This window comes from Neoarius graeffei, chromosome 23, assembly GCF_027579695.1.
Source record: "Neoarius graeffei isolate fNeoGra1 chromosome 23, fNeoGra1.pri, whole genome shotgun sequence".
Taxonomy (NCBI): Eukaryota; Metazoa; Chordata; class Actinopteri; order Siluriformes; family Ariidae; genus Neoarius; species Neoarius graeffei.
This window is the reverse complement of record NC_083591.1, coordinates 5,610,193-5,637,819: the sequence shown is the minus strand read 5'-3', so window position 1 is coordinate 5,637,819 and position 27,627 is coordinate 5,610,193. Positions and strand designations below refer to the sequence as shown.

Here is a 27,627-nt window from a genome sequence, read left to right as displayed (position 1 = left end):
CTCTTTTTTACTACTATAATTATTTTACGGAATTATTTCAGTTTTTCTCTTATACAGTGTACCTTTCTCCTTTTATATATTTTTTCTTCCTTACACACACACAGTGATGAAACGTCTATCCACAACCTTTGACCTAACGATTTGTACAGTTGCACATGTAGGCATTTTTCTTCATTTTTTTTTCACCAACTACATGAATAACTTGTCCAATGTTGTGTAGCTTCCAGTAATTTAAATGGCAGTTTCGCTGCGCGATGGGAGTGGTAAGATGGCGGCCAGCTGGCTTCACTCTGACCAGCCTATGACCTCTTCAGATTTTATAGAGAGCTCAGCGGTGTTGAACTTGCGCATGCACCGGAAGTAAACGGAATTGATTTTCACGATTCCCCCCCAGAAGGTCTGAAAACGAGTGGCTTTCAGAAAATTTCATATTTAGCTCCAGAACTGCACAAGAACCCTTTCATAAGTTCGAATTCAATGGACGTTCGTGCGCACTATTTAGGTAGGATACCCGTATTTACCTCAATTTAGATAGCATGTGAAGGTAGCGTAGTAGAATAAACGACCTTTTTGTTTGTTTTGAAATACAACCTGTCTTGTATGTCAGTGTCATCGAGTATCCTCATTATTCACTGTTTCTAAAATCCATTTTTTGTTGTTTTAGCTCTGTGCCCTCAGTGCTGACATGGCCCACAGATACCTCCACCTCTCCAGAGGCTGCAGGAACCTTTACAGCGTTTTTCTGCCCAATTTCAGATCACCAAAGGCGGCGCGACTGGTAAGGTGTAAGCGGTGACGTGGGACGAGTCTCAAATTAATATCTAGTGCCCTAAGTAGGTTGGCTAAAACGTTATTACATTCATAAGCAATGTAGTGTATTTATATAGGGAATATGGAGTCGTTTGGAGTTCAGCCTCAGGCTTGCAACTTACTAGCAAGTATTAGCTCCACTTTTACACTTAAATTATCATTCATAGCAATTAGCGAACGGTTTTGTTTAGTGATTGACGTATGAAAATAAAGACTAAGATTTCTTCATTGTGTTGCTGTTTACGCTATACAAAGAGTTTAGTCTAAATGACATTGCTGCTTTGGGGAAAGGTGTGTTAGCAGGTTGCTAGCTCACTGCGTTTTATATGGTGAAGCTGACATGTAAGCTAGCAAGATGTCAGGTTTTTTTTTGTCCTACCCGTATTCAGAGAATTACTTCCTCCTGAGCGTGGATTGGTCAGTAGAACAGACCATGAAACTTTCCGATTGGTCTGTTTGTTTGAGTATCAGTGTCGTCCGGAAGATGAGCCAATTAACCCACAGGAGGCGGGTTTAGTGAGAATCCATGTGGGAAAAAATATCGAACTATTTTGTTATTGCACAGTTTTATCCATTTTAACTGTTTTTTTTTTTTAAATTATTATTGTGGATTTTCAGTTAGCGTGTTAACTTTGCTCAGAGAGTGTTGTTTTAAAGACCAGTTTATTGCTCAGGGAGTTTTGAGACAAGTCCATGATTCCTTCTTACTATTTATTTTTTATATATGAACACCTCATTCAGAGTAGTGGAAATATTTATAACCCACTACATAAGCTGCTTTATTATTATTATTATTATTATTATTATTATATGACCAGGAAGCAAGTGACCGTTATTGGATGTTACTGATTTATAGGGTGGGACAAATACATTCCAATGAGCATTTGATTGGACACCACTTGGCCGAGTTCAGAATGAGTCATCAAAAACGTTTCACCGGTTTCCTGGAAATACTCTACTATAAAATCCAAAACGAGAATATGTACGAGATACATTTTAAAATATGTGCTGGGTTTATTTGCGTCTAAGATTCTTGTATTTGAGAAAAAAAAAACTTTTTCCACTTTCATTTTACAACCCCGATTCCAAAAAAGTTGGAACAAAGTACAAATTGTAAATAAAAACAGAATGCAATAATTTATAAATCTCAAAAACTGATATTGTATTCACAATAGAACATAGACAACATATCAAATGTCGAAAGTGAGACATTTTGAAATTTCATGCCAAATATTGGCTCATTTGAAATTTCATCACAGCAACACATCTCAAAAAAGTTGGGACAGGGGCAATAAGAGGCTGGAAAAGTTAAAGGTACAAAAAAGGAACAGCTGGAGGACCAAATTGCAACTCATTAGGTCAATTGGCAATAGGTCATTAACATGACTGGGTATAAAAAGAGCATCTTGGAGTGGCAGCGGCTCTCAGAAGTAAAGATGGGAAGAGGATCACCAATCCCCCTAATTCTGCGCCGACAAATAGTGGAGCAATATCAGAAAGGAGTTCGACAGTGTAAAATTGCAAAGAGTTTGAACATATCATCATCTACAGTGCATAATATCATCAAAAAATTCAGAGAATCTGGAAGAATCTCTGTGCGTAAGGGTCAAGGCCGGAAAACCATACTGGGTGCCCGTGATCTTCGGGCCCTTAGACGGCACTGCATCACATACAGGCATGCTTCTGTATTGGAAATCACAAAATGGGCTCAGGAATATTTCCAGAGAACATTATCTGTGAACACAATTCACCGTGCCATCCGCCGTTGCCAGCTAAAACTCTATAGTTCAAAGGAGAAGCCGTATCTAAACATGATCCAGAAGCGCAGACGACTTCTCTGGGCCAAGGCTCATTTAAAATGGACTGTGGCAAAGTGGAAAACTGTTCTGTGGTCAGACGAATCAAAATTTGAAGTTCTTTATGGAAATCAGGGACGCCGTGTCATTCGGATTAAAGAGGAGAAGGACGACCTGAGTTGTTATCAGCGCTCAGTTCAGAAGCCTGCATCTCTGATGGTATGGGGTTGCATTAGTGCGTGTGGCATGGGCAGCTTACACATCTGGAAAGACACTATCAATGCTGAAAGGTACAGTTAGGTCCATACAGGTATATATTTGGACACTGACACAAATTGATTTTTTTTTTTTTTACCTGTTTACTGAAACAAATTCAAGTTATAATTATATAATGAACATGGACATAAAGTCCAGACTTTCAGCTTTCATTTGAGAGTATCCACATTAAAATTGGATGAAGGGTTTAGAAGTTTCAGCTCCTTAACATGTGCCACCCTGTTTTTAAAGGGACCAAAAGTAATTGGACAATTGACTCAAAGGCTATTTCATGGGCAGGTGTGGGCAATTCCTTCGTTATGTCATTCTCAATTAAGCAGATACAAGGCCTGGAGTTGATTTGAGGTGTGGTGCTTGCATTTGGAAGATTTTGCTGTGAAGAAAACATGCGGTCAGAGGAGCTCTCCATGCAGGTGAAACAAGCCATCCTTAAGTTGCGAAAACAGAAAAAAGCCATCCGAGAAATTGATACAATATTAGGAGTGGCAAAATCTACAGTTTGGTACATCCTGAGAAAGAAAGCAAGCACTGGTGAATTCATCAGTGCAAAAAGACCTGGACGCCCACAGAAGACAACAGTGGTGGATGATCGCAGAATAATTTCCATGGTGAAGAGAAACCCCTTCACAACAGCCAACCAAGTGAACAACACTCTCCAGGAGGTAGGCGTATCAATATCCAAATCTACCATAAAGAGAAGACTGCATGAAAGTAAATACAGAGGGTTCACTGCACGGTTTAAGCCACTCATAAGCCTCAAGAATAAAAAGGCTAGATTGGACTTTGCTAAAAAAAAAAAAAGACATCTAAAAAAGCCAGCACAGTTCTGTAAGAACATTCTTTGGACAGATGAAACCAAGATCAACCTCTACCAGAATGATGGAAAGAAAAAAGTATGGTGAAGGCATGGTACAGCTCATGATCCAAAGCATACCACATCATCTGTAAAACACGGCGGAGGCAGTGTGATGGCTTGGGCATGCATGGCTGCCAGTGGCACTGGGTCACTAGTGTTTATTGATGATGTGACACAGGACAGAAGCAGCCGGATGAATTCTGAGGTATTCAGAGACATACTGTGTGCTCAAATCCAGCCAAATGCAGCCAAACTGATTGGTCGGCGTTTCATAATACAGATGGACAATGACCCAAAACATAAAGCCAAAGCAACCCAGGAGTTTATTAAAGCAAAGAAGTGGAATATTCTTGAATGGCCAAGTCAGTCACCTGATCTCAACCCAATTGAGCAGCATTTCACTTGTTAAAGACTAAACTTCAGACAGAAAGGCCCACAAACAGACAGCAACTGAAAACCGCTGCAGTAAAGGCCTGGCAGAGCATTAAAAAGGAGGAAACACAGCGTCTGGTGATGTCCATGAGTTCAAGACTTCAGGCAGTCATTGCCAACAAAGGGTTTTCAACCAAGTATTAGAAATGAGCATTTTATTTACAATTATTTAATTTGTCCAATTACTTTTGAGCCACTGAAATGAAGGGATTGTGTTTAAAAAATGCTTTAGTTCCTCACATTTTTATGCAGTCATTTTTGTTCAACCCACTGAATTAAAGCTGAAAGTCTGAACTTCAACTGCATCTGATTTTTTTTTTTTTGTGATCAACTTTTTTTATTGTTTTTTCTTGGGGGGGGGCAGACGGTTACACAGTACATTCATTAAAAAGAAACCTTCTGGTACACATGGATAGATGCATACAGTCCATATAGTCCTTTCAGTCCAAACTGCATCTGAATTTTGTTCAAAATTCATTGTGGTTATGTACAGAACTAAAATTAGAAAAATGTTGTCTCTGTCGAAATATTTATGGACCTAACTGTATAGGTTCTAGAGCAACATATGCTCCCATCCAGAAGACGTCTCTTTCAGGGAAGACCTTGCATTTTCCAACATGACAATGCCAAACCACATACTGCATCAATTACAGCATCACGGCTGCGTAGAAGAAGGGTCCGGGTACTGAACTGGCCAGCCTGCAGTCCAGATCTTTCACCCACAGAAAACATTTGGCGCATCATAAAATGGAAGATACGACAAAAAAGACCTAAGACAGTTGAGCAACTAGAATCCTACATTAGACAAGAATGGGTTAACATTCCTATCCCTAAACTTGAGCAACTTGTCTCCTCAGTCCCCAGACGTTTACAGACTGTTGTAAAGAGAAAAGGGGATGCCTCACAGTGGTAAACATGGCCTTGTCCCAACTTTTTTGAGATGTGTTGTTGTCATGAAATTTAAAATCACCTAATTTTTCTCTTTAAATGATACATTTTCTCAGTTTAAACATTTGATATGTCATCTATGTTCTATTCTGAATAAAATATGGAATTTTGAAACTTCCACATCATTGCATTCCGTTTTTATTTACAATTTGTACTTTGTCCCAACTTTTTTGGAATCGGGGTTGTATTTCAAGTCCACTTTAATTTGTAAAGTTGGTTGTAAGTTAAAAAATGAGGCCAGTTGTTTTAATGTGCGCAGGAATTGAATTTTGTAATCTGAAGCATAATGATGTTAAACGAAATCAGCAAAAGTGCTGGTGATGTTAGAAAACTTTCAGTTCACACGTTTACCTTCTGTGATGGTGTGTGTCTGTAATAAATAAACAAATCCACGCTCTGATGATATATATATTTTTTTGTATAATGAAGTAATATTGTGCCTCATTTATCTGGATATGAACAGATTTATTCATAAGTCACTCAAACGCATTTACGCTTCTTCTTGCCTCGCCTGGGACGGAGTCCACCAGGTGGCGAGGTATTGTTTTCGGTCGGCAGCGGTCTCAAAAGTAGCCGGTCACCGGCGGCAAATTGCCGGCTATGGCTTGTTATGCCGCCGGCTATTGTCAGTCGAGTCACAAAATTTAATATTAAATATTTCTGACAGCAAAAAAAGTTGTGAACGTAAATTACATCCACTATGTCATGTATCTCCGTTGCCGCGTCAACTGTGTTTACATCCTCGACACGAGTGCAGCCATTACTGCCGCCTGTGTTGCCAGATTACGCGTTTTCCCTCCCAATTTGGGCGGTTTTAAGTGCATTTTGGCGGGTTTTGAACATATTTTGGGCTGTAAAACGTCAGCAGTATCTGGCAACATATTTTTTTTACTTAATACAAGAAATTAATGGATGCCAACGTTTTTGCCAAAATGGTATTTTATTTTCCATTGTTTAGGCAGCTTCAGCATCATACTGTGAGATTCTGTTCAAATTGTTTTTTTCTTCTATGAAGCCTGAGCCATTTATTTTATTAGTTTATAATTATTGTTTAATTTAGTCTTCAGGAGAGACTGCCTGCACACAGTACTAGTATTAATAGTTTTTTTTTTTTTCTTACATGAAAGCTGAGGCATTTATATTATATTTTAAGGTAACTTCATGTTGTGCTGTGAGGTTCTCTGCACTTTAACTTTTGAACCAACAGGTGCATTTGGGTAAGTAAAGCCTATTTTTCTGCATTTTTGTAGTCCTGGTAATCTTTTATATTAGTAAAGTTGTTTATAGGACCATTTCTCAGTGTCTGTTTTTTTTAATCAATAGTTTTTCAGTAATAATATTTAACATATCACTCAATTTTAAACAACCCCCGCGCCTCCCCCATAGTCTCCAAAATTTCTGTGGGAAACACTGGCGTGCGTAACAACGCTAATCAAGCTTAAGCTAGACGACCCGCCTCAAATACCCGTCCCGGGTAAATGTTATCCCAATTTTAGATGGCCTGTTCCAAACCATCCCGCCCCATGAAAAAATTCGTACTTGCATATCTATCTATCTATCTGTCTATCTGTCTGTCTGTCTGCACGCTTTGCGTGCATTATGTCTGCCAGACATTTTACCATTTGCACCCTGCTGTAAATTGTTTGTACCCTGCTATTCTCCCAAACTTTGAAGCCCCTGGGTCGGGTTTGTTTTTTAAAACAATGTTGCGGGAAAACGGCTGGACCAGTCTTCATGAAACTTTCAGGATAGCTGAGCATTGGTCTCAAATAGAACCTCCAAAATTTTGGGGGTTATCTGGTCAAAGTCAAGGTCACGGTGATCAAAAAGGTTAAAAAAATAAACCTCTGAGCTCAGACTGCAGGAACGCTGCCTTGGAAAGACTCCAGGAACGCTGCCTTGGAAAGACTCTTCCCACAAACACGCTGATTAGATCACAGCCCGCCTCATTTGCATACACTGCTGTCATCAAACCCCATTGATGATAACTTCTCTGCTCTGTTAATTTATTACTATAATTGTAAATTATAAATAAATGGACTAGACTAAAGAAATCGCTTTCAGACATGTTTATGCTTATTACAGAGGGAGGGTGCGTTCCACTGAGCTTCCACTGTCTGTACTATTATATTATTGTATTCTTACCTCTTAAAGTTTTCGAAACTGAAACCACCGAACCGAGGCTGACATACACACGCTGTCGCAGAGGGCGACAGAATCAGAACCATGTTTATTGGCCAAGTATGTTGACACACAAGGTCAAAATCAAGGTCCATCCATCCATTATCTGTAGCCGCTTTATCCTGTTCTACAGGGTCGCAGGCAAGCTGGAGCCTATCCCAGCTGACTACGGGCGAAAGGCGGGGTTCACCCTGGACAAGTCGCCAGGTCATCGCAGGGCTGACACATAGACACAGACAACCATTCACACTCACATTCACACCTACGGTCAATTTAGAGTCGCCAGTTAACCTAACCTGCATGTCTTTGGACTGTGGGGGAAACCGGAGCACCCGGAGGAAACCCACGCGGACACGGGGAGAACATGCAAACTCCACACAGAAAGGCCCTCGCCGGCTGCAGGGCTCGAACCCAGACCTTCTTGCTGTGAGGCGACCGCACTAACCACTACACCACCGTGCCACCCCTAAATCAAGGTCAACAAAAAGGTCAAAATCGGTTTTTTGCGATATCTTCCTTCATATTCATCACAAGTGCTACCGGGCAAGGGTTGTTTTGCCTGGATTATTATTATTATTATTATTATTATTATCTCATCTCATCTCATTATCTCTAGCCGCTTTATCCTTCTACAGGGTCGCAGGCAAGCTGGAGCCTATCCCAGCTGACTACGGGCGAAAGGCGGGGTTCACCCTGGACAAGTCGCCAGGTCATCGCAGGGCTGACACATAGACACAGACAACCATTCACACTCACATTCACACCTACGGTCAATTTAGAGTCGCCAGTTAACCTAACCTGCATGTCTTTGGACTGTGGGGGAAACCGGAGCACCCGGAGGAAACCCACGCGGACACGGGGAGAACATGCAAACTCCACACAGAAAGGCCCTCGCCGGCTGCAGGGCTCGAACCCAGACCTTCTTGCTGTGAGGCGACCGCACTAACCACTACACCACCGTGCCACCCCTAAATCAAGGTCAACAAAAAGGTCAAAATCGGTTTTTTGCGATATCTTCCTTCATATTCATCACAAGTGCTACCGGGCAAGGGTTGTTTTGCCTGGATTATTATTATTATTATTATTATTATTATCTCATCTCATCTCATTATCTCTAGCCGCTTTATCCTTCTACAGGGTCGCAGGCAAGCTGGAGCCTATCCCAGCTGACTACGGGCGAAAGGCGGGGTTCACCCTGGACAAGTCGCCAGGTCATCGCAGGGCTGACACATAGACACAGACAACCATTCACACTCACATTCACACCTACGGTCAATTTAGAGTCGCCAGTTAACCTAACCTGCATGTCTTTGGACTGTGGGGGAAACCGGAGCACCCGGAGGAAACCCACGCGGACACGGGGAGAACATGCAAACTCCACACAGAAAGGCCCTCGCCGGCTGCAGGGCTCGAACCCAGACCTTCTTGCTGTGAGGCGACCGCACTAACCACTACACCACCGTGCCACCCCTAAATCAAGGTCAACAAAAAGGTCAAAATCGGTTTTTTGCGATATCTTCCTTCATATTCATCACAAGTGCTACCGGGCAAGGGTTGTTTTGCCTGGATTATTATTATTATTATTATTATTATTATTATTATACGTTGTTATTGGCAGAGTAGTGAGTCAAAATAACATCCACTTAAGTCTTTTGAGATTTTACCCTGAATGTTCATTTTGTGCTCCCAGCTCTCTCTTCACGCCTTTTATGGAGTTTTGTGGGCGTCACTAAATGTAAATGAGCTGTGTCAGGAATGCACGTTGCAGGTGATCCACCATTTACAAAATACATATGAGTCACGGAATATGGATTCACGGAAAATTAAAAAAAAAAATGTAATATAAAGTACGGACCTTTTATTCACGGATATGTGATGTTTTCTGTGAAATATCAATATTCTCTTTGAGGGAATGGATTTGACTGACACTCCGTAGCATATCTGTGATTTCCATCTTCTTTTCTGTGGCGAAGGACACTTACCATCTTCTCCGTCTTTTTAATGACAGAAGGCTTTGGTCTTACGGATATTTTTGTTTGCTTTATGCAGTTTCCGTGTGCCTTCGGTTTAGATAGAGATTTATGACTGATGTAATGTAACACTGCGACGGTCTTAAAGTTTGGCGACAATGGGACGTAAACTTCATTTTGAAAACGCTTCTCCGTTACTCTTTTCTTCCCATTTGTTCCGATATGTCGATAGTAATAATACTTCTTTAACTCTCCAGAGTCCCCTTTTAACTTACGGGACCCTTCACAAGAAAAACTGAAAAATAGAACAAAAGAGAGAGAGAGAAAGACACGAAGAATACAGACAGAAAAATAAATGTAAAATTCATTCAAAGTAGACGATATATCTGAAATGTCATCATTGAAATGAATTTATCTGTGACCATCTGCTACCCAAGCCCTCTGGCTTTAGGTGAAATACGTAAACTTCACCCCTTTTTGGCAAAAATGGCATTTCAAAGTTGTGTTCTCTGTATATTATTAGATGTTCCACATCTCTTATCGAAAGACTCCTCTGCTGATCAGTGAGTTTTGGCTCGAATTTATCTGGCGCTTCGACCTCCATTATGTAACTACCATCGGCAGATAACGTCACCACGGTGCAATCTTTGTGATGTCCGTGTCATTGTTCCGTAGACTCTGAGCAACGTCTGGAAAATTAACCATTTGTCTGTATGAAACTGTAACCAAGACGTAATAATAATATACTGAAACGTCCATGACCGATCGGTAAATTATTAGCATCCGTGATGCATCTGTGTGAAAATCCGTAATCCTTCCTTATTTTGTATCTTTTATTTATTTTTTTTTATTATATTTCCGTAGTCCGTGACCGATCTGTTGTTTTTTTTTTTTTTTCTCTTCAACCACCCAGGTGATCAACGTACACACGCGTGTATGAAGAAAATCAGCATTTCTGAAACTTTTTGGTTTGGATTATGCACAACTTTTCTGAAAGATGAATAAATGAGGCCTGTTGTTTGTGTCCCCCCCCCCCCCCCCCAGGTACCTACCCAGCCTGAGGCTCTGCAGAAACGAGTGTTGCTTTCTCAGGTGCTGGACACGTACCGAAGGTTATGCTCAAAGCCTCCGAAAGGTATGACAGGCGTAATTCAGTGATTAAAACTGACTGACTGGAAAAACTTGTGCCTTATACTTGCATGGTTATGAGTTTTATTATTTTTAGGAAAAAAGTGTCAATCAGATGATGAATAAATGTAAAGATTACTGACATGCTTGGGTTTGGGCTTTTTCTCTAAGGATTTGAAAAATACTTCCCGAAGAACGGCAGCCCAAAGAATGGTGAGCCCAAACCCTCCAACGCAGAGGCCCAAGGTGACGTGTCCTTTTTTTTTTTTTTTTTTAAATTCCAACAGAATCATTGCTCCATTCATTTTGTCTAGGTGTAAACATGTCCGTGCAGTACAGTCACGTATTTTATGTCTCGAATTAAATCTAGAGGCCAAGCCGAACAACGGACAGAAGAACTCTGGGAAGTCTGATGGTGGGGGCGGAGGCAAAAAGGGAGGAAAGAAGGATGAAAACACCTGGTTCAACCGGATACAAAAGGTTCTTGTTGTGGATCAGTTCTAAAGTTTTTATTCGGGATGTCTGAGCTGCTGTTATAGAACATCAATCAACCCCTTCTGACCAATCAGCTTCGAGAATCCAGCAGCAGTGTGGTATAAACGGCTTTATTGACCATGTAGTGAAGTAGTGGCTCAAAATAGACAAACTTTTTTTTTTTTTCCCCCTCCAATATAAATATTCTCGAAGTGTTGGACAGCATTTCTTGTCCTCTTTGAAAATGTTCTCATCATACCATGAGTTTTCGAATTTATCACACCGTCCACCGTGAATCCTATCGAGATCTAAACCCTTTGATGTTCATTATCACGCTGTTCTATTACAGGGGGATATTCCGTGGGACGACAAGGACTTCCGCATGTACGTCATGGTTTCGGCGACTTTCTGGGTAGCAGTCGGTTATTTCTTCTTCCGTGATGCAGGAAAAGAAGTCACCTGGAAGGACTTTGTGAACGGCTACCTGGCTAAAGGAGTTGTGAGTTTGCTACTGTGACCTTTCGAACTGATCAGTCTGGTGTTGTTTCATGCGACGGATGGATGCAGATGTGGTATTGGATTTTCTGATTTGTGCTCCTGCAGGTCGACAGGTTGGAGGTTGTGAACAAGCGCTTTGTGAAAGTCGTCTTCTCTCCAGGGAAGGCGGAAGCTGATGGGGTGAGTTTTTGTGAGGGGGGGGAAAATGTTGTCCAAAAAAGTGAGTTCAAAGACAACAAAGAACTAAAACCATGACATAAATCTCTATATGTCACTCGTGAGGAAATTGATGAATTGTTTTTGATAAATTTGGAGACTTTGTTTGTGAATGTGTCGATATAATAAAAAGAAAATCACACGTTGGCTTGAAGATATGAAGTTTATCTTCTTGTGTTGAAAAACTCGCATTTTTCATACGAAATACATCATGGATCTGGGTGACATATTTAAATACTATTGGCTGGTGTTGAGCCAATGTTCCATTCAGCTAGCATGATATTGGATGAGCTGAAGACGAGTAGCTGAATGGAATATATCTGATAGACCATGAACAAAAAGCCAGCCAATAATATTATTTATTATTATTATACACATTCCTTTCAGGTGTTCAGTGCATCTTTCTTTCTCTTTCAAAATTCTCTCAAAATCTTCCATATTTAACGAAGCAGACCTGGCGGCCATGTTTGTTTACAAATTGTCCCAGTCGCTTGCTAGCACGGAAGTTCTACGTCTCCGATATGTGACGTCATGTCTTGACAACCATGCAATATTGTAAACCATATTCAACACTCATTCTTCATTGGGTAGAATGATGTAATACAGGTAGGATAAGCGATATGCTAACAATATTGCATGCTATCAAACCAAATGAATGAAACCCGCTAGAAGGGAACAGAACACGTTTTTATTCCATGGAAAAAAGTGGCCCGTGTGTATAATCTCATCTCATCTCCTCTAGCCGCTTTATCCTTCTACAGGGTCGCAGGCAAGCTGGAGCCTATCCCAGCTGACTACGGGCGAAAGGTGGGGTACACCCTGGACAAGTCGCCAGGTCATCACAGGGCTGACACATAGACACAGACAACCATTCACACTCACATTCACACCTACGGTCAATTTAGAGTCACCAGTTAACCTAACCTGCATGTCTTTGGACTGTGGGGGAAACCGGAGCACCCGGAGGAAACCCACGCGGACACGGGGAGAACATGCAAACTCCGCACAGAAAGGCCCTCGCCGGCCACGGGGCTCGAACCCGGACCTTCTTGCTGTGAGGCGACAGCGCTAACCACTACACCACCGTGCCGCCCCCCCCCCGTGTGTATAATAATTCCTGATATTTCACTCTGATGATGTCACTCCCAGTGTTTTCCGGCTGACTAGACGTGTGATGTCAAGATGGTGAACCGGTTGAAAATGAAAAATCTTTTGATTAACTTGCGCGCATATATATATATATATATATATATATATATATATATATATATATATATATATATATATATATATAAAGTGCTGTCAAGCGATTAAAACCCTTTGGTGACTGACCCCTTGAAAATGGTTCCTCCAGGAACCATGACGTTTCAGTTGTCAAGACAACGGAAAAACTAAAATACAAATACAAGAGCATTTTGTTTTGTGCACAAGAGCATTGTGACGTATCTTTCTGTTTTTGTATTTTAGTTTTTCCGTTGTCTTGACAACTGAAACGTCATCGTTCCTGGAGGAACCATTTTCAAGGGGTCAGTCACCAAAGGGTTAAAATATTTAATCGCGATTAATGTCGCGACAGTCATAGTTAACTCATGATTAATCGCAATTTAATCGCACATTTTTGTCACATAAAAAAACATTGTAATTCTCTTATCAGCATAAAAAAGTGAATGGGCTTGCTTTGTACCAATGGGTTTTTTTTTTTTTTTTAAATTGCAAAGCATAACACGTCTTGACACAGCCACCGCAAAGTGAAACCTAAGCCGAGCACCGGCGCGGGGCTAGCAAGAGAACCATGAGTGAAATGATCTACTGTTTGAGTTAGTCACAGGTTGAGTTAGAGACAGGTTACACAGTGACGGTAGGCTTGACATGCTTGATTATAATATAAAGTACACTATTATATTAACTTTAAGTTGTTCGTTGATAAATATTGCATTGAATCTGATCTTTACTGTTTCAGCTCACTTAACACATTTTGTACTTTTACACTTTCTGCCTATTGATGCGTCGCGCTGTCCAATCAGAGGCGGCCAAATTTGCATATTACAGGAAGGATTTCTGGGATAGCATTGAGTTTACAGTTCAGAGGGATCTGGCTTCTTTAGACGCTGTCTTCTTAAAACTGAATAAATATTTACAAAGAGCCAAATTAGCCAGTGTTTTGAACGGCTCTTTTCAAAGAACGGATCACAAAGATGCGGATCCCATCAAAGAGCCATAAATCCCATCTCTACTAGCGCGCCCTGCCCGCGCTGGTTCTTGGGGGGGGCAGAGGACTCTGGCTGTGCGGGGCGTGGCATTACAGTCTAGCTGCTATCGGTTTTCTAACCAAAGTCTCTGTTCCAAGTTCCTGGCAGTTTCAAAAGCTTATGAAAAACCTACATCATGTCACAGAGCGTTAATCTCGCGATAAAAAAAATTATCGCCGTTAAAATTGAGTCAAGTTAACGATTTAATAACACGACATTTTTGACAGCACTAATATATATATATATATATATATATATATATATATATATATAATATTTTATTTTTTTTTTTTTGGATGTGTCCATATAATATAAAGAACATTACATGGTGAGATGAAGATATGAAGTTTATCTTCTTGTGTTGAAAAATATATCACTCGTGAGTATGTTCACCACTTGAAGATAAACTTCATTTCTTTACGTAACTGTGTAATCTCTCTCTCTCACTCACATTCTCTCATATATAATTATTGCATTTATAAGCAAATCTTTGGATTTTTGGTTTGTCATTTAAAAAAAAAATTTTTAATTTGATAAACCAGTAAAATCGTATTAGCTAACAATGACCAACTGTAATTTTAGGTTGAAATTTTGTGCTGAATCTTTAAAGTTTATACAATGGTAACATTTTTACAATTTCTTCTTTTGTTGGTATAAAATAATTTAACTCTAGACATTAAATAAGTTTCATTAATTCTACATCTAATGTGTCATGAAAACATCATGTTTTAAAAAAAAAAAATCTCCACTCTTGCTAAGCAGATATGATAATCTGTGACTTTTGATTGTGCCATTTCATTTACATACTGACTGTGATCTGAGATCATTCTGTATTGCAAATCATGAAGCTAAAGTAACTTTTTATCCAGTAATGTTTACAGGAGTAGTGTAAATGAAGCCTAGTTTATTGGCACAGTTTAATTATACAGGATGAACTGGTTCATTTTATTCGATTAAACAGATGCAAGCTGTCAGAGAATTCAATTCCTAATTTTTTTTTTTTAAGAAATACGTGTGGTTCAACATTGGCAGCGTGGACACGTTTGAGCGTAATCTGGAAACCGCTCAGATGGAGCTGGGTATCGAAGGGGAGAACAGACTGCCTGTGGTTTACTCCACTGAGAGTGATGGGTAACTTTGGGACTTTAATACTGCAACACACCATCAGTTAATATTCATTCAGTATAGGGGTGTTCACACGGCAACTTTTACTCCGGTGTAGCACCGGGGCTGCCCCGGTAGAGCGTTCACATGGTACAAAGTGTAGCCCCTGAAAGCTGCTTAAACCGGTGCAAATCTAACCCTGCTCGGGAGGTGGTTTAAGAAATTTACTCTGGAGTAAATGCTAGTTTGCGGGGCAGCACCGATATAAAATGGGACGTCTGAACGCTACAGGGGTCGACTCGCTACGCGTGACGAGAGTTGATTACATACGAGCATTGCATAATTTGCATCCTGGTATTTTGCGCTTCCAAAATGGCGAATATCAACAACAACAGAACTGCGTGTCTTCCAGTGTTGCCAGATTGGGCGGTTTTAAGTGCATTTTGGCGGATTTGAACATATTTTGGGCTGGAAAACGTCAGCAGTATCTGGCAACACTGGTGTCTTCATCCACGTTGTTTTCCCGGCGCTTGGTGATGCCATGACAACCGGGAAAAGGAAGTACATTTTCACACATGCGCATATTTCATTTCCGCATGATTACTATCGTATAGCACGGTCGCAAAAACTGCCGTGTGAATGCAAGTGGGGCTGCACCGGTGCTAACACGCTTCTCTCTAGTAAGCAGGTTTGTGACGTGTGAACGCTCCACAAAATTTACACCGGTGTAAGATATATCGCCACAAAATACATCGGTGCAGCATCGATGCAAATGTGTGCCGTGTGAACACCCCTTTTGCAGCAGTGCTGTGGGATAATAATTCGTTATAATAATGAACCAGTCAGTACACAAGTATAAAAATTAAATCAGAGCCTTTGTGACTGTTTATTTTTCTCTCCAGCTCGTTCCTCCTCAGCATGCTTCCCACCGCGCTCATCATCGGCTTCCTGCTCTTCATGCTGCGGCGAGGGCCAGCGGGTGCCGGACGGCCTGGCAGGGGCATGGGCGGCCTGTTCAGCGTCAGCGAGACCACAGCTAAAGTGCTGCGTGACGAGATCGACGTCAAGTTCAAGGACGTGGCCGGGTGCGAAGAGGCCAAGCTGGAGATCATGGAGTTTGTTAACTTCCTGAAGAACCCCAAGCAGTACCAGGACCTTGGGGCCAAGATCCCTAAGGTACCAAATTGACTTTGGGTTGAAGTGTGTTCCAGTCTATGTTAAATTATTATGTTCCAGTCTCAATTTGTAACATCAGGTTCTGTCTGATAAATATAACGAGACCGTCAATGACGGCGTAGCTCACTCCGGCCCCGTCTAGTCCGGAAGGAACAATCTAGAGTGGGCCACCTTGTGCAATAAATGTTACAAGCTGTATACACTATATAGAAGCGATATCCACCCTAGGAATACCGACCTATTTGCCAGAAAGAATCCAAAGCGGCGAGGAATTGACCGAGAAGAAGCTATTTTTGTTGAATTGCTCATTAAGGCTTAATTAGTCCATCACTTCATTATTAATTGTAATTAAGCAAATCTGGGTAGAAGTTGTATGCACCCTAGATACTCCTACCTTCATGCCAGAAAGAATAAAATCGGTGAAGAATCGAGGGAGAAGAAGCGATTTGTGTGGAAACTGCTCGTTAGGGATTGATTACTCCATATCTTCATCAATTGCAGTTATGTGAATTTGGTTAGAAGCCATATGCACCCCAGGCAGACCTGCCTTCCTGCCAAAAAGAAGAAAAATCGGTGAAGAATTGAGACAAAAAGCGATTTTCATGAAATGTGGATGACGCTGGATGGAAGACAGATAACACATGATGGCATAAACTCATCACCTGTTGGCCGGATGAGCTAATAATGTACAGTTCTGTTAGATGGTTATTTACAAAAAGAAATATTGCTAATAACGAACCTAGTCGTGACTAGTTAGCATTATGCTTGTAGAACAGGTTAATATACATAGTAGTGCCTGAGAACCAGTTTAACCGTAGCGTTTATCATTTTTGACCTTTAGTGATAGGGGAAACACTTAAACTACATTTTTTCAGTTAAAGCAGTGTTCAGATCAAACTCAAATAAAATAAAATTAAAAACCCACAAAAATATGAGACATGCATTTGCGTCCGGTTCTGGTTAATTTCTCTTCATACCAACTTTACGTAGGTAAACTTCAGTCTGGTGAGCCAGTATAAACCAGATGTGTGGAGTGGATCTCTCTGGTCAGGGGGGGAAGTCTGAGTTTGAATCCCGTTGCACATGGTTTCTGTGGCAAAATTAGTTTTAGTTCTTCACTGCCTCCAAGGATTTTCTCATTAGCAGTTTTTGCACCACATCCGTTCAGTTTTTAAGTCTTCGTTAGCCACGTTAACATCTCATCTCATTATCTCTAGCCGCTTTATCCTGTTCTACAGGGTCGCAGGCGAGCTGGAGCCTATCCCAGCTGACTACGGGCGAAAGGCGGGGTACACCCTGGACAAGTCGCCAGGTCATCACAGGGCTGACACATAGACACAGACAACCATTCACACTCACATTCACACCTACGCTCAATTTAGAGTCACCAGTTAACCTAACCTGCATGTCTTTGGACTGTGGGGGAAACCGGAGCACCCGGAGGAAACCCACACGGAGAACATGCAAACTCCGCACAGAAAGGCCCTCGCCAGCCACGGGGCTCGAACCCGGACCTTCTTGCTGTGAGGCGACAGCGCTAACCACTACACCACCGTGCCGCCCTCACGTTAACATATTCCCTTTAATTATTTGCCTAACACTCACCATGTTTTGGTTTCAGGGTGCCATTCTGACCGGACCTCCCGGAACTGGGAAGACATTGTTAGCGAAAGCGACTGCAGGCGAAGCGAACGTCCCTTTCATCACCGTTAACGGCTCTGAATTCCTAGAAATGTTTGTGGGCGTCGGTCCAGCCAGGGTAAGTGACCTCGTGCTGACACGAGGACTCTGTTAATGTCATTACTCACATTTTGGGAAATCAGTTTGCCTTCGGCTGCTGCCTCTGTGAACGCCAGAGTCATTCTGAGCATAGCTTGTGCTACTGAGACTGTTGTGTTGGGGGGGGGTAAAAAAAACCAAGATGTCTGAAATATATAATAATATGACCATGAATAGTCATAAATGCTTTTAGCTGCTTCACCATACATCGTTTTGTGTGGTGGGATATTTATTATTATTATTATTATTATTATTATTATTATATTTATATTTTTTTAAAATTGGTATTGGAACATGTATTCATATTTTTAAATCATGGTATTGGTAATTGTAAGTGTTGTAAAAGATGCTTTCAGCTGTTTTTTTTTTTAATAAATCTTTTGTGGCTATAGTTTCTCAAGTAATGGCCCTTTTCCACTACCCTTTTTCAGCTCGCTTCAGCTCACTTCAGCCCGACACGGCTCGCGTTTCGACTACCTCAGAGCAGCACGACTCAGCTCGCTTCAGCCCTGCTTAGCACCCAAAACTCGCACGGTTTTGGAGTGGGGCTGAAGTGAGCCAAACCGAGCCGAGTGGGGCTAGGGGCGTGAGGAGACACTCCCCTGTGCACTGATTGGTGAGGAGGAGTGTCCTCACATGCCCACACACGCCCCGCGAGCACGCTGGGATCTGTAAACCCGGAAGAAGAAGAATTACGAATTACGAGAATTTCTGAAGCCTTATGCGCCTCGCCTCATCTATACACTTGCCAGTATCTGTTGGCGTTGTCGGTGACAACAAGCCACAGAACCAAGACCAGCAACACTAACGACTCCATGTTTATTGTTTACTATCCGGGTCGTGAGACTACTGCTTAAAAGGTCACTGATGTCACTGTTTGCGCCGCCTAACGACATCACGTGACGTCCACCCACTTTCGCTAACTCCACCCAATGTGTCCACCCACTTCCAGCCAGCACGGTTCAGCGCGGTTGTAGTCGAAATGCAACTCCAACAGCCCCACTCAGCTCGACTCATCCCGACTCAGCACGGCACGGCTCAGCCCAACTCGGCCGTGTTTGTAGTGGAAAAGCGGCATAAGTGTGTGTGTAAAAATGTAATCAATGACTGTGTATTGTTCCATTTTAATTTGTTTCTACGCATTTTAAGAACAGCTGTGTATCTTTTTTTTTTTTTTTTTGTCTTGTGTTTCAGGTTCGAGACCTTTTTGTCCTGGCACGCAAGAACGCCCCCTGCATCCTGTTCATTGACGAAATCGATGCAGTGGGGAGGAAAAGAGGCAGGGGCAGTTTCGGAGGGCAGAGTGAGCAGGAGAACACACTCAATCAGCTACTAGTGGAAATGGACGGTGTGTATCAGACGCTCATTATTCACGTTCTCTTTAGGACTCCTGACAGTTAACAAAGCGTTTATGATCCAGGTCATCTAAGAACACCATGATCACTTGGTCAGACTGGTGAAATGGGTTAATGGTATTTGTCTCCTCCCCTCCCTTTTTTTTCCTTCTTGGGTCTCTCACTTTAGGGTTTAACACTGCCACTAATGTCGTGGTTCTGGCTGGTACCAACAGACCAGACATCCTGGACCCAGCGCTGCTGAGACCCGGACGCTTCGACAGGCAGATATTCATTGGTATATAATTAATCAGTTTTATTAAGATTTTCAGTGTGACATTGTCAGCTCTGGCTTTCAAGGGAGATACACAAACGGTACTAAATGTGTTGAAATGTTCAGTATGAGAACAGTGTAAAAATAAGAGTCCTTGGATGAGCACAGGACAGTCTTTATGATCACAGCAACAGCAGATACAAATCTACACTATCAACTTGAGATTATCTGTGATCTTATCTACTGATGCAAGAAATACACGCTAATTTCTTCACGTATGCAGGGAGATTTAAATTCTTCTCGAGCTATGGATTATTTTTGTCATAGCGCCCACCCGACGAACCGCATTGTGTCCTTCCGCCGTGTGCAGGTCCTCCAGATATCAAAGGCAGAGCGTCGATATTTAAAGTTCATCTGAGACCACTGAAGCTGGATGCAGAATTGGACAAGGAGACTCTAGCTAGAAAGATGGCTGCCCTAACACCTGGCTTTTCAGGTAAGAGTTTGATTATTTTTTTTTAGTACTTGAGTAAAAAAAAAAAAAATTAGAAATAAGAGGAACACTTCTTCATCAGGACTTCCAATGCACTTTTTATAACAGACAGTGGTGTCATTTGTTAAACGCACAAATACTATTTTTAAGAACGACGCATAAAAAGTTTCAGTAAGGACACTACACGAGACCATGGTGTTGTTTTGCTGTGGGTAGGTGCCGACATTGCTAACGTGTGTAATGAGGCGGCGTTGATCGCAGCTCGCCACCTCTCTGACGCCATCACACAGAAACATTTCGAGCAAGCTATTGAGCGTGTGATCGGAGGTGAGTGTGTAAATGGAACCAAACACTGCACACAGCTCCGTAATGTAATATTACATTGGTATCTTCGGTACAAAGTCTTCAGATGCTGTGTGTGTGTGTGTGTGTGTGTGTGTGTGTAGGCTTGGAGAAGAAGACGCAGGTGTTGCAGCCTGAGGAGAAAAAGACAGTAGCGTACCATGAGGCGGGACATGCCGTCGCCGGGTGGTACCTGGAGCACGCAGACCCTCTGTTAAAGGTACCAATAATTGTCCTTCTCACTCACCGTTCTCTTCTTTTGATGGATCTCTTTTCTGATTTTAGTTTTATTGTGTCATAAAATATGAGCGCCAGTCATGTTCCTTTATGAAATACAGGTCGCGTGCTACGCAAAAGAATCATGATGGTCCTATTTTTTTGAATGCAGGTTTAATAGGTACTTGCACCATCAAAACAACAAGGTTTAACGTAGGGCTGTGCGATATGGGAAAAAATGAATATCCCGATACATTTTCTCCATTTCACGATATACAATATATATCTCGATATATTTAAATCTCCTCTAAAGGACCCCATGAAATCCAACTTTTACTCTTTACTGTTTTCACTACAATCCCTGCAGATTAAATGACATTCTTGGTTAACTTTACAGGTGGTTTTCAACAACACATTTTAAATTTTCATGTTGGTGATTAATCACAATTGAATTGAAATAAGACTATTTTTATTCAACAAAGATGTGGCACAAACTGCAAAAACAATCTTGAAAATTGCAACAAAGGGGCAACACAATACAGAGCTGCTCAGAGCTCAAATCAATAAAGTGCAAGCTCAACACTGAGAAAGACATTTAGCCTAAATAAGAAAAGTGCTCATTCATTCATTAAATTATTTTAAAAAAATAGATCTCCAAGCTGGGCGGTACGGTGGTGTAGTGGTTAGCACTGTCGCCTCACAGCAAGAAGGTCCGGGTTCGAGCCCCGTGGCCGGCGAGGGCCTTTCTGTGTGGAGTTTGCATGTTCTCCCCGTGTCTGCGTGGGTTTCCTCTGGGTGCTCCGGTTTCCCCCACAGTCCAAAGACATGCAGGTTAGGTTAACTGGTGACTCTAAATTGACCGTAGGTGTGAATGTGAGTGTGAATGGTTGTCTGTGTCTATGTGTCAGCCCTGTGATGACCTGGCGACTTGTCCAGGGTGTACCCCGCCTTTCACCCGTAGTCAGCTGGGATAGGCTCCAGCTTGCCTGCGACCCTGTAGAACAGGATAAAGCGGCTAGAGATGATGAGATGAGATCTCCAAGCTATTAACCTGACTACTGAAAACCACTGGAACATTCACAATAGAGAGAGAGATTGAGGGAGAGAAGAGAGAGATCTGCAAAACATAATTTTTCTCTTTGCACACTTTTGAACTGAATGTTTTCTGGCTCTGCCTCTCAGATGTGTAGAATTCCGGCTGCTGCCTTTCGTGATGACAGGTTTTTTTTGCACACTTTACAAACTGGCATTTGCTGTTCCACGTCCTCCTCGCGATATCCAAAAAATGCCAGATGACTGACCCCTTACTAGTTCTTTTAGGAACCAATTCGTCCGCTTCCATTTTTAATTTGTCGCTGAAATTGACAGAGCTTACACGGTAACCTATGCAAAATCAGCGATTGCACGAACTGAGGCAGTGCTGTAAACCGGAACCAGGAAATCTTCCCGCCGGCAGTGTTGCCAGATACTGCTGACGTTTTCCAGCCCAAAATATGTTCAAAACCCGCCAAAAGGCATTTAAAACCGCCCAATCTGGCAACACAACCGAAACTAGAAAATCTTCCCGGAAGTTCCTTTCAGCACCGAGATGTCGCCCGGGATTGGTTGGCGAGTGCGTGACGTTATTGTTTTCTTTACCCTTAGGCAGCCTCTCACGTTACTGCCTGAGGGACAGGGAGAAAACCACCGGGAAATGTTTTAAACAAACACGAAACGAACGCAAGTCGGAAGATGACCATAAAATACTCGATAGTTACGATATAATAATTTTATGTATCGCACACAGAATTTTCGGCGATATATCGAGTATATTCGATATATTGCACAGCCCTAGTTTAACGTTTTGTCACTGAAATCTTGCTAGCCTGTCCGCTTTATCTGCCTAGCGTATGACTAGCCGTGCGTATAAACGCATGTGGTGTTATTACCTCTGCCAAAGAGGTTATGTTTTTTGGTGCAGTTTGTTTTCTTGTAAGCCAGATTCCTATGAAACTTGATGGACGGATGTAGCATGGACCAAAGAAGAACCTATTAAATTTTGGAGTGGATCGGAGTCGCAGGATGGATCCACGAATTTAGTTTCACTTGCGGAAGTTTGAGCCCAACAGTGCCATACATCTTGAAGTCCAGTAGATGGCAGTAAAATTCAGTAGAGACAAAATATAACCAGTGTACAAATACGATGACTCCATATTACGGGTACTTTCTGGGATGCACATGTAGACACGCAAAATTCTAATAGTTTTCGAAATATATCCAGACGTATAAAGTGGTTCCGGTTGTAGATTTGCACTTCACTGTTGTCCTTGGCGGAGGTCTGTGCTCTGAATGATCTAGTCTTAATGATTGTTGTACCACCATCTTTTCAGGTGTCCATCATCCCACGTGGTAAAGGTCTGGGCTATGCTCAGTACCTCCCAAAAGAGCAGTACCTCTACACCAAGGAGCAGCTTCTGGACCGGATGTGCATGATGCTCGGCGGCCGTACCTCTGAGGAGATCTTCTTCGGTCGCATCACTACTGGAGCGCAGGACGACCTGAGGAAGGTGACACAGAGCGCGTACGCACAGGTGGGCCAGTTTTAACAGGTTAGCGCTGAAAGAAAGTTCACGTTTATCAGATTATATCCAGGATGATGGATATTATTTCTTCTGAGCACAGATTTGGGTCTGTTCTTGATGATATTGTACGGTATAATGTTCATATACTATATATATTTTCCTCTTGTAGATGAAACAAACCAAAATTGACCCAGAAAGGATTTTATGCTCTAACAAAATGCATAGTTAAAAATGCTTGTGTAGTAATAAGTTCGTGATGCATTTTATGAGGGTTGTAAAAGCCAAGAATGGGTCACTGATATAACATCTTTCTAATGAATTCCATTTCCAGTTTACATGTACAGTCCTTCTTTTGGCAAACTCTTTTCACAGAGTCCAATCAATCCAATTATTATTTTATTATGAGATTAGTTAGTGGTGTGTCATGCACTTCTGTCCACAGATCGTACAGTTTGGGATGAACGAGAAGGTGGGTCAGGTGTCGTTCGACCTCCCGCGGCAGGGAGATCTGGTTCTGGAGAAGCCGTACAGCGAGGCGACGGCCCGTCTGATCGATTCAGAGGTGCGGGATCTTATTAACAATGCCTATGAACGCACAAAGAAGCTGCTAACAGAGAAGAAGATGGATGTGGAAAAGGTACCAGGCTCTCAATTAATTGCTATATGTAACATCTTTAAAAAAAAAAGTTTGCATGGAAACTGATCATAAATGTGTGAACCACCAGGTGGCGCTACGCCTGCTGGAGAAGGAGGTGCTGGATAAGAACGACATGGTGGAGCTCCTGGGAAAGCGGCCGTTCGCCGAGAAGTCAACGTACGAGGAATTTGTGGAGGGCACAGGAGGACTGGACGAGGACACATCACTTCCTGAAGGACTGAAAGACTGGAATAAGGAACGAGGGAGCGAGAAGGAGGAGAGCATAGAGGAGCAGGTGGCGCGACAGCTCTCAGGCAGCATGCCGTTCTAAAGGCAGTCCTCCACCAGAGGGCGGGAGTAGAGAGTGGGAAATTTAACGAGGTTCAGGTTAGTTGGGGCTTGTCATGTGACTTACTTTGCTGAGCCACATACAGACCTTCATCCTATCACGGCTTGGCGTGTGCTGCATAGCTGAAGATGGAGAGGTGATTATTGAAATTGCAGGTGGGTTTTTGGGGCATGCCTCTGAAGATCTACATTTTTGAATTTTGCTTCACTGACTGAGATGAGCAGATGTGACGTATGATGATTTTTTTTCTTAAGAAATGTGATTAAAGGAAATTCAGGAAAAAAATCCTTGAATTAAATTAAAATATTCCTGGTCATAGTTGCTTCTGTGAAGATCTCGCATCATACAGTGCATCACTCACGTCTGCTTTGTAAATCAGATCATAAGGAAAGCAACACAATGTTTTCGCTAGACGTGTTCACTATACAAGAAACAAGTCGATTTCTAGCATAAAGCATGAGGTCATCTTAACGCTGTCGTCGAGCACTTGGCGACTGCAGTGTCTGCAGCTGTTTCAATTTTTAAATTTAAAGGAATACTTGAGTGTTGTTTAATCTAAAGTCTATCTGTAGTGTGTGTGTGGTGCAGTTACAAAGTGGCTTCCTGGTACTGAAGAAGGAATTTATAATGATTCTATAAGGAACTTGTACATTAATTTCCATCAAACTTATAAGATTTAATGGCAGTTGTTGGCTCGGTGGATATGAAGCGTAATTTTAAAGAACATTTTCATGAATTGTTTGCTTTGAGTTATTTGCAAATTTAAGCCAAAAGTTGCACGATTCACGAGTCTCGAGTAATAAATCAGAAAGCTACAGACTCCTGATCAGTAACAGTTATGCGCTAGGGTTATAAAATTAGGGAAAAACTTTACTCTCGTGTCTGGTGTAAAGTTTTGACTTTGTGTTCGTCACATTTTAAACCTTTATCAACTGTGTCATTTTTAAGTAAACGGGTTTTTGGTTGTTTTCTCAGTACAGGGAAACGACAGATGTTGTGGATGGATATTGGATTAAAAACACTGGAATGTTGCTTTAACTGGTCCAGAGTGGGCACTTAACATCATCTGTGCGTTTTCTATAAGCTGTTTTATTTATACATACATACATACATACATACATCTCAAAGTGATCCTAACTTTTGTTTTGGCTTCATAGTAATTTTATCTACAGTGGTATGCAAAAGTTTGGGCACCCCTGGTCAAAATTGCTGTTACTGTGAACAGTTAAGCAAGTTGAAGATGAAATGATCGGCAAAAGGCATAAAGTTAAAGATGACTCGTTCTCCTTTATATTTTAAGCAAAAACAATTTTTTTTTATTTTCATCTTTTACATTTTCAAAATGACAAAAAAGGAAAAGGGCCCGAAGCAAAAGTTTGGGCACCCTGCATGGTTGGTACCTAGTAACACCCACTTTGTCAAGTATCACAGCTTGTAAACACCTTTTCTAGCCAGATAATAATCTTTCAGTTCTTACCTGGGGGATTTTCACACATTCGTCCTTGCAAAAGGCTTCCAGTTCTACAAGTTTCTTGGGCTGTCTTGCATGCACTGCTGTTTTGAGATCTATCCACAGATTTTCAATGATGTTTAGGTCAGGGGACTGTGAGGGCCCGGGCAAAACCTTCAGCTTGGGCCTCTTGAGGTATTCCATTGTAGATTTTGAGGTGTGTTTTGGATCATCGTCTTATTGTAGGACCCATCCTCTTTTTAACTTCAACTTTTTTACAGATGGTGTGATGTTTGCTTCCAGAATTTGCTGGTATTTATTCGAATCCATGCTTCCCTTGACCAATGAAATGTGCCCTGTGCCACTGGCTGCAACACAACCCCAAAGCATGATCGATCCACACCCATGCTTCAGAGTTGGAGAGGTGTTCTGTTCCTGGAGTTTGGCACCCTTTTTTCACCAAAAGTCCCTTTGCACACTGTGGCCAAAAAGTTCTATTTTGATTTCGTCAGTCCACAGGACTTGTTTCCAAAATGCATCAGACTTATTTAGATGTTCATTTGCAAACTTCAGACGCTGAATTTTGTGGCTAGGTTTTCTTCTGATGACTCTCCCATGAAGGTCATATTTGTTCAGGTGTCGCTGCATAGTAGAACAGTGCACCACCACTCCAGGGTCTGCTAAATCTTTCTGAAGGTCTTTTGCAGTCAAACAGGGGTTTTTATTTGCCTTTCTAGCAATCCAACGAGCAGTTCTTTCAGAAAGTTTTCTTCATCTTCCAGACCTCACCTTGATCTCCACGGTTTCTGTTAACTGCCATTTCTTAATAAAATTACGATCTGAGGAAACGGCTACCTGAAAACACTTTGCTACGCTCTTGTAGCCTTCTCCTGCTTTGTGAGCATCAATTATTTTATTATTCAGAATGCGAGGGAGTTGCTTAGAGGAGCCCATGGCTGTTGATATTAGGGACAAGTTTGAGGAGTCAGAGCATTTATACAGCTTTGAAACCTGCATCATCTGACCTTTCCTAACGAAGAATTTGAACAAGCCACAGCTCAATAAGCTAATTAAGGTCTGGAACCTTGGTAAAAGTTACCTGAGAACCAAAATGTATTAGGGTGCCTAAACTTTCGCATGCTGTTCCTTTTCTTTTTTCACTCTCCAATTGTACAAAACAAAAATAATATACAAGTCTTGCAGAAAACACTGAAAAGAAATGTCTCGTCTTTACCTTTATGCCTTTTGGTGATCAGTTCATCTTCTGCTCACAGTAACAGACGTTTTCAGTAAGGGTGCCCAAACTTTTGCATGCCACTGTAGTGTACTACATGCCGGTTTCCTTCTAGAAGAGGCATAAAAGAGAAGCAACAGCTGTTTATAACTGCTGTAACATAAGTGGCAAGTACAACATCCTTGTTTTTGAATGTTCCTTTGTGGCATTTAATTCTTTTAATTAATAAAAAAAAAAATGCACTTGTTGGCTGAGGTACAAGAGTAATAAAGCACTTCAGGGTAGTAACGGTAACTCAATCATCAGACCATGCTGTTATTGATTATTTACCTCTAACAGCACAGCACACCACAGAGTTCATTATTCATTTCTGATTTCATTCTCATGACACACTGAATATAAATCCATTCAGGAGCAGAATCTTTTATTTTCAGGCAGTTTTGTAAGGCGGGTCTTGAGTTTGGATTATGTAATAATACCACTATTTGTATTATGTGAACAGTTTTAACTGTTGGAATAAATGCAGATAAGTATGTGGTTATAATTTTTTTTTTTTTTGGAAGTGATTTGGAATTATCAATTATTTTTTTCCTGATTTATAATATTGTTTTATCTCATCTCATTATCTGTAGCCGCTTTATCCTGTTCTACAGGGTCGCAGGCAAGCTGGAGCCTATCCCAGCTGACTACGGGTGAGAGGCGGGGTACACCCTGGACAAGTCGCCAGGTCATCACAGGGCTGACACATAGACACAGACAACCATTCACACTCACATTCACACCTACGGTCAATTTAGAGTCACCAGTTAACCTAACCTGCATGTCTTTGGACTGTGGGGGAAAC

The 27,627-nt window shown here is 41.6% G+C and overlaps 1 protein-coding gene across 1 annotated transcript; it reads left to right on the top strand.

Annotated features, from left to right (window-relative positions):
- Positions 1–370: 370 nt before the first annotated feature.
- Positions 371–27,030, top strand: afg3l2 (AFG3-like AAA ATPase 2). The gene is made up of 18 exons (XM_060905645.1): positions 371–502; positions 665–778; positions 10,314–10,404; positions 10,569–10,643; positions 10,768–10,877; positions 11,221–11,370; positions 11,475–11,549; positions 14,841–14,965; positions 15,841–16,114; positions 17,736–17,873; positions 19,088–19,241; positions 19,418–19,525; positions 19,872–19,997; positions 20,211–20,321; positions 20,441–20,556; positions 22,922–23,122; positions 23,556–23,750; positions 23,839–27,030. Exons 2-18 carry the CDS (start codon positions 686–688, stop codon positions 24,079–24,081), a joined length of 2,385 nt encoding a protein of 794 aa, XP_060761628.1. The 5' UTR covers positions 371–502; positions 665–685; the 3' UTR covers positions 24,082–27,030.
- The last annotated feature ends 597 nt before the right edge of the window (positions 27,031–27,627 follow it).